The 8,277-nt window shown below is 45.5% G+C and overlaps 2 protein-coding genes across 2 annotated transcripts in view; both read left to right on the forward strand.

Annotated features, from left to right (window-relative positions):
* The first annotated feature begins 742 nt into the window (after positions 1–742).
* Positions 743–2,667, forward strand: LOC107045533. The gene is made up of 2 exons (XM_015267838.1): positions 743–2,050; positions 2,494–2,667. Exons 1-2 carry the CDS (start codon positions 743–745, stop codon positions 2,665–2,667), a joined length of 1,482 nt encoding a protein of 493 aa, XP_015123324.1.
* Positions 2,668–6,390: 3,723 nt separating this feature from the next.
* The window catches only part of LOC107045535, a 3,471-nt gene continuing 1,584 nt past the window's right edge, over positions 6,391–8,277 (forward strand). The window contains exons 1-3 of the mRNA XM_015267839.1: positions 6,391–7,009; positions 7,126–7,626; positions 7,688–8,248. Coding sequence (XP_015123325.1) covers positions 6,391–7,009; positions 7,126–7,626; positions 7,688–8,248 — 1,681 coding nt within the window. The remainder of the gene's footprint in view (positions 7,010–7,125; positions 7,627–7,687; positions 8,249–8,277) is intronic.

The following is an 8,277-nucleotide window of genomic DNA, read 5'->3' on the forward strand; positions in this document are numbered from 1 at the left end:
AGGACTTCGCAAGTCTTTGAGGCAGGACCTTTGGTAATTTCAGGAGTGTTCAATTAAATGAGCAATGAATGGTTTTTCTCCAGAAAGTGTATTAAAAATTAAAACGCTTATGAAACTATTGTTTTTCTCCTCTAATACCCAAGTGATATGGATAGTGAACTGATATGAGGGAAATTTCAGCAAAATGCTATAGATAATAAATTTTGATAAAAAGATGCGAAGAACTTTTCCCTAGAAGTTACCCAATTGCTAAGTAATCTAAATTGACAATATTAAACGATCAAATTAATGGCCTGCACTCACTTTAACCACGTTTTGTTATTATTAAACGTCCATCCGTTGAATAAACCATCAATTTTTGTTTTTATAATAAGCCTAATTACAATAAAAATTTGTAAGGAACAAAACCATACCAATTGTCGTATGAAATTATAGTTCATTTTCAATTTTCAAATGATAAAATATAGTGGAATTATTATGTTATCATCTTATCTCCATGAAAGGATAATAATAAATCACTTGGATTAAATGCATTGTCGTTATGATCATGCAATTCGAACTTCTACTTGTGGAAGTTGAGCACCCACATTTGGCAGTCGTTTGCTTTTCAATGGAGCTAAGGCTGCCATCTATAAATATTATCGAGTAATTATAATCGAGACCGATTATGAATAAAAATTGATTGGACCCTACCTTACCGACCGCGACTAGGCGTCTGTAAATCTTCTGGGCAACTGTGGAAATGGGCACTTGTTCTTTTGGGCAAGCGAGTTTCGGGGCAAGTGTTCTATCTCATTCCTCACCAGTCTATGGGCAACTGTGGAAATGGGCAAGTGTGACTGTACAAACGAAACCCCCCGATGAAGGGCAACGCTTCCCAGCAGCAGTAGAGACACTCACCAGAGGTCGTTACGTTGACGACATTTACGGCGGTGCAGAGACGGAAGACGGTCTCAAGGAGATCGCAACGCAACTACAAGGGCTTTGCCATGCAGGAGGCTTCTCTCTACAGAAGTGGAGCAGCAATTGTCCAGAGGCTCTGCATGAGTTGGACCTATCAACTGAAGAAGAAATTATCCAGTTCGAGGAGTCGGTCACCAAGGTACTTGGATTGTGTTGGCATCAATCCACCGACACATTCCGGTACAAATCAAAGGATTTCAATACGACAACAATCACCAAGAGAGTAGTCTCTTCAGAAATAGCCCAGATTTTTGATCCACTGGGATTTATCGCACCAGTTGTCGTCCAGGGAAAGATTCTCCTACAAGATCTTTGGAGATTGAAACTAAAATGGGATGATCCTCTTTCAGATGAGTATGTTCAACGCTGGAAGACATTCCGAGAGAATCTCAACGACCTAGACAGAATAACTGTACCTAGATGGCTGAGAATTTCAACAGAGACACTCAACATCCAAATTCATGGATTTGCAGACGCTTCAACGGTAGCGATGAGTGCAGTGGTGTATATTCGCACCAAAACCATCAACGACTCGACATCAACAGTACTGGTATGCGCGAAGACTAAGGTAGCACCACTCAAGCGCATGACCATCCCTCGTCTAGAGCTCACAGCAGATCTTCTACTGACTCAGCTAGTGGCATCAACGAAGAAAATGCTCCAACTCGACCAGGTAGACACCTATCTCTGGTCTGATTCTTCAGTAGCACTAGCTTGGATCAGGAGCCACGCATCAAGATGGAAGGACTTCGTCCACAACAGGGTCGTCAAGATCCAGGAAACTCTCCCGAATGCTACCTGGAGACATGTCAGTGGAAAGGAGAATCCAGCTGATTGTGCCTCCAGAGGCATATCACCGAGCCAGCTAGAAGATCATCAACTGTGGTGGTCAGGACCTGAGTGGATCAATCAGGATCCTGAAGAATGGCCACAATCATCAATCGACGCCCCAGCTATGGACATCCCAGAAGTGGCCAGAGAAGCAAAACCAACACCAGCACATCCAGGTTCAATTAAAATCAACGAAATTGCAGAGCTACTCAACAGATATCAGACGATGGCTAAATTGCTAGCCGTAACAGCTACGGTCAACAGAGCTATCGACAGATTCAGGAGGCAGCCAACGCCCCCGGGACCTGTCTTGACAACAAGAGAACTCAACGACGCGAGGTTATTTTGGGTAAAGATAACCCAACATCAATACTTTGGGCCAGCCATTCGAGTACTCCAGAGAAATCACCAACTACCGAGAAATCATCAACTAGCCAAGCTGATACCCACACTAGACAACGAAAGGATCATGGGTCTTGGGGGACGCCTCAAGAACTCGCAGTTAAATCCAGACGAAATTCACCCAATAATCTTGCCTCGCCAGTCACGCCTCACCACACTAGTCATCGAAGAAGCTCACCGCAAAACACTCCACGGAGGAACTCAACTCACCTTGGCCTATACCCGTCAAAGGTACTGGATAATCGGCGGCAGAGGCACAGTTAGAGCATATATTCAACGCTGTGCCATCTGCACCAGACACCGAGGAAGACAGGCCCAGCAACAGATGGGTCAACTACCAGCAACGAGAATCTCACCAGCAAGAGCATTTCTCCACACAGGGGTGNTACCCGTCAACGGTACTGGATAATCGGCGGCAGAGGCACAGTTAGAGCATATATTAAACGCTGTGCCATCTGCACCAGACACTGAGGAAGACAGGCCCACCAACAGATGGGTCAACTACCAGCAACGAGAATCTCACCAGCAAGAGCATTTCTCCACACAGGGGTGGACTATGCAGGACCATTCGCCATCCTCAAATGGAGACCAACGAATGCACAACCAGGGTCAGTGCACATTGCAGTTTTTGTGTGCTTCACCACATCAGCAGTTCACCTAGAGCTAGTCACCAGGCAGACAACGGACGCCTTCATCGGAGCCTACAAGAGATTCACCGGAAGGCGGGGTATTCCAGCTGTCATGTACAGTGACAATGCCACTACCTTCGTGGGCGCAGCAGAGGTCCTAGAGAAAATCTACCACCGAACATCCAGAGAAAATCAGCAGGTTCAGGCTGCTCTCGCCACCAATGGGACTCAATGGAGCTTTTCACCACCACGAGCACCCCATTTTAGAGGCAAGTGGGAAGCAGCCGTGAAATCAACAAAATATCACGTTAAAAGAGTCTTGGGAACAACAACACTCACATTTGAGGAACTCAACAGTGTCGTGATCCAGATAGAGGCCTGCCTAAATTCCAGGCCAATCTGTCCCATGTCAGATGACCCAGACGATCTCCAAGTACTCACCCCAGGACACTTCCTGATAGGTGAGCCTCTTCAACTGATTCCAGAGCCATCAATCATCGACAAGAACCCTAGCAAACTGCAGAGATGGAACCTGGTAACGCAGCTAACTCAACAATTCTGGTCCAGGTGGGCCAAAGAGTGTCTTCAACGATATCAAGCAATCTACAAGTGGACGCATCGAGAAGAGAACATCAAGGTTGGCGACATGGTGCTGATGATCGACGAAAATTATCCACCAGCACAATGGCCAATCGGACGAGTCATTGCGACACGCCCAGGAGCAGATGGACTAACGAGAGTCGCAACTATAAGAACAGCAAAAGCAGAGGTACCAAGGCAGGCAGATGGATCACCAATCATAGATAACATCAGAACAATCTACACAGAGCTTGACAGACCAATCACCAAGCTTTGCCTACTGCCATCAGATCCACCACCTCCAGAGGAAACTCCAGACGATGATGCAGAGGAAGATCAACAGGACTAAAATCACCATTAATTCATCATTCCTGATGATGAATTGCCCCCGGGGTGTTCGAAATACAGCCTAAATCTCCATATTGGTCACGGTCGACTAACTCGGCCATCTCCGAAAATCTCCGTGAACCTTCGGGTCAACGGACACAGGTCAGCGCGGCACCCGGAAGAGTCAGTAGTCAGTAGTGTAGAAGTATCGTTACGATAATGATCTAAAGTATTTAGTCAAACAGTATTCTAAATTTAATATCTTTGTTCAGTACATCAACTTGTTGATTAAGTTCAGTAATTTCAGTGACTCAACGAGATAAAGTGAAAGACAATTATCAGTGAAAATTAGACATTCAACATTAATTATACCAAAGAGTGTACGGCAATAGTGACAAGTGGTTCGATCCCACGAAAATATATTGAGATTTTTTATAAAACGCCTACCATAATTTTCCCAACATCTCCTTCCACATTTTCATCCCACATCCACCCTAAACTAGTTCCTCACCAAACAAGGTCTACTGACAAAATTTTCTAGTCCTATTGTTATCTGAGATAATTAACAATTAAACAATCGCCTCAGAAATCGAAAGGATAGCTGTGATTTTCGGAATTTTTCCGAAGAAACACCCTCTTTTCCAATTATGTGGTAAACAATTGGGGTTAGGGGATTTTTCCATTAATTATTTTTTGTCGCAAATCGAATTTGCAACAAAGATAATCTGTTTCGTGAATGACTAGCTTTAGGGTGGATGTGGGATGAAAATGTGGAGGGAGATGTTGGGAAAATTACTGATGAGCCGGATTTAAAATATCACACTTTATTTTGTGGGATCGAACCACGTTGTCAAATCTATTTACACTCTTTGGTTTTCAATAGTTGAATGTCTAAATAAATTGATGATTATCTTTCACAGTAAATTCGTTGAGTCACTGACTTTAGGCTGAATTTAATCAACAGAGGTGATGTACTGAACAAAACGGTGATCTTACAAAGACCGGTGATGTACTTGATTACTAGTGAGCTAGGTGAGGTTCAAAGAGCTACTGTACTCGGTGAGGTGCGATATAAAATTTGTACAGGTGATTTGCCCGAGATAGACTTGTACGGTGAGAGGCTAAGTCTAAACTGACCCGCGCGTGTTTCGGCGACTTACGACCGATGACCCGAAGGGTCCGGGAGAGTTTCGAAGTAGACCGATGGTCGACCAGAATGTTCTGGAATTTTAGTTGCGTTTCAAACATAATCTAATATAAAAATGCTGTACACCCAATAGTTTTTTAAATAATGACCAAAAATTAGTCAAGACTTTATTGCAATTATTTAATAAATTATTGGGTTTACATGATTTTTGCATTAGATTATGTTTGAAACGCAGTCAAAATTCAGTACATCAACGGTTGACCACAGATCGGTCACTTACGAAAATCTTCGGGAAACCTCGGGTCAACGGTCAGGCCTAGTCAACACCGAATCTCAGAGTGAGTCTGTCGGAGAGAATCGTAGCAACTGAGTTGAGCGAGCAGTATATCGTTTTTCTAAAGCTACTTTCGGTTGTCCGAACAGCGTCAGTACATCACCCGTTCGAGACATTTTGTTTTCTCAATACATCTCCTATTTAAATTCTCAGTACAGTCTCCTATTATTCAGTATATTGTTCAGAAAATCTCTAGTGTTAAATTCAGCACAGTTTGAATTAATTTCAGTGACAATTAACAGAGTGTAACAAGTGACGCTAAGGTGGTTCGATTCCACCGAATAAATCAGTATATTTTTTATAGACTCAGTGCGTTCGTTTTTCACCGGCATTTCCACTACCCCTTTCCCAATCCACCCTAAATTCAGTTTTCCCTCCAAACACATGGTCCTTCGAGCCGGATTCGGGAATCGGTAGTGTGAAATTATTCAGTGCAGTGAAAAACCCACGCGGACATTCGGAGTTCACATCAGAAACGCAACGGACAAATTCAGACGTGTTTGTGCCAGTGTTTATATTCTCCGGACAATAGAAGTATAAACACCATTGTCCTCCAGTGCCTCAACGTGCCGTAGAGTCGAGAGTCAGCGAGAATCACCGAGTGTTGCCGAACAGTCTCAGCGCGGGCCCAGCGCCCAGCAACAGGCGGCGCCTCACAGCAGCAGAGACGACCAGTTACCGACGCAACACAGCAACTCACCGAGTGGTAAACCGCAGGCGGTCGGTAAAGTAGAAACTCTCGTACTCATTTACATTTAGGGATCTGACAGGTTGTAAACAAAACAGTACATCACCATGTCAGGCTCCGAAACAGTAAGTGAACAAGGGTTGCAGGACCGTAAGGAGGAAATTAATCCATCAACGAGCGCAGTAAACTCACCACCTGGAATTCCGAAGGTCATCATCAATGCCCCTGATGGAGGTACACTCAATCAAGGGGACAAATTAATTTCGGATGTCAAGCAGAGGTACTCCGAGATTATTCAAGTTCCAGAGGATGGTCTCACAGTGCATCAACTCATCCAACTGAGGCAGATACAGCTCAGGGTGGACAGTATTACGGAGGTTTATCAGGAACTCACCAAGGTCATCATGACCGACGAGGATGTCACCTCCGAGGATTTGGACGGCCACGATAGNATATTACGGAGGTTTATCAGGAACTTACCAAGGTCATCATGACCGACGAGGATGTCACCTCCGAGGATTTGGACGGCCACGATAGGATCCTGGATTCCGAATGGGCAGAATTACTCAACATCCAGAGGAGCCTGATCGAGTCCATTCCACACGATCACCCGTATCTCGCGAACGGGGTATTCGAGCAGGCAGCCACCACCAGGAAGCAATGCGTCAGGCTCATCAGCAGGTTGAGGGGTCAACTAGCTAAGAAAGCTCAGCCACCCAGTACACCACCGAGTCCTCAACACCACGATCAGCTGAAGAGATTGGACATCAAGCCTTTTGATGGCAATCCTTCACAGTGGAAGGAGTTCAGTGACCTCTTCACTTCACTGGTGGGCAGCAAATCTACAATTCCCCCAGTGGAGAAATTGGTGAGGCTGAAGAGCAGCCTCAGAGGACCAGCAGCAGCTCTGATCTCTACGATACCCATCAGCGATCAGAATTATGAGAACGCATGGAGAAAGCTCCAAAAGAAGTACGATGATCCCAGACTTTTGGCACAGTACTTATTTAATCGAGTCCTGGAGTTGCCAAAAATCACCAAACCCACGGAACAGAATCTCACCGACAACGTGGCAGCAGTAGTCGAGTCGCTGGACCAGCTCAGAACAGGTGCCGGCCAGTGGCCGGCCTTTCAGAAGCGAACCTAACAGAACAGCTGTTCGCTCACCTCCTGAGGAAGTCCTTGGACGCAGAGACCCTCAGACAATGGGAATTGAAATTGGGAGACGCCAAGGATTTCCCCAGTCTCAAAGAGTTCGTCCTATTCGTGGAGTCCTGTGCCAGGAGTATGAACGCAGGGTTCAAACTCCACTCCAGAGAGCAGATCACCGCTCCCAGCAAACCACCTATTAAGAAGAAAGGAGCTTACGCAGCAACTCAACAAGTGGAGGACAGCGCTCAGCAGAACAGTCACCAAAGGAAAGAGTGTTCCATGTGCAAAGGGAACCACTTTGTTGACAAGTGTCAGCAATTCAAGGAGCTGGACCCAGTAAAGAGAAACGGCCTGGCCATCGACAAAAAACTATGCTTCAGGTGCCTGGGCCCGCACAAAAAAGACAGGTGCAGCTCAGACGAACAATGCCATAAGTGCAAAGGATCTCACCACACTCTGATCCACGGAGGCAGCAGGTACACAGGATGGGCTCCCCCACGTCGTGACTCGGAAGCTGCAGGGTTCTCTGGAACTGCCAACAGACCTGCAGAAGAGAGGATCGACGAGGACCAGAGTAAGTGAATGTTCCTTTAAATAATCAGTACATTCACTTTCTCATTGGTCATTCTCAACAGCTAAGCCCAGTACGTCAACAGCAGCAGTTAACCTCAACAATCAGATGATCAATGAGAACCAGCAGTCAAATCAACCTTCAGAAGATCAACAATCGGTGCTGTTGGCGACAGCCCGAGTTACAGTGAAATCACCACGAGGATTCTCCAGCAGAGCCAGAGTCCTCATCGATCAGGGATCAGAGGTGTCATTCATCTCAGAAAATCTAGTAAATCAACTGCACTTGTCCAGGAAATCAACAACGTTGGAATTAATCGGAATTGGAGGAGTTAATTCCGGTAGCACGAGAGGATTGGTATCAGTTACACTTCAGGCAATCAACGGAAATCAACAGGTTCAGATCAGCGCCTACATATTGAAGAGACTCACCGCAATTCTACCATCGTTCTCACGTGCCTCAGCGAACATCGGTTCATTAGAAAATCTACAGCTAGCAGATCAGCAGTATCTCAAGCCCGGACCAATCGATATCATCATAGGGGCTGACAACTACGGGCGAATCATCAGAGATGAAGTTGTCAAGTCCAAGCAGTCAAAAGTCGTCGGCCAACGCACAGTCTTTGGTTGGATTCTATCAGGTCCAATCAACTGC

This window comes from Diachasma alloeum, unplaced genomic scaffold, assembly GCF_001412515.2.
Source record: "Diachasma alloeum isolate Michigan unplaced genomic scaffold, Dall2.0 Dall_scaffold_00983, whole genome shotgun sequence".
In the NCBI taxonomy this organism is placed as follows: Eukaryota; Metazoa; Arthropoda; class Insecta; order Hymenoptera; family Braconidae; genus Diachasma; species Diachasma alloeum.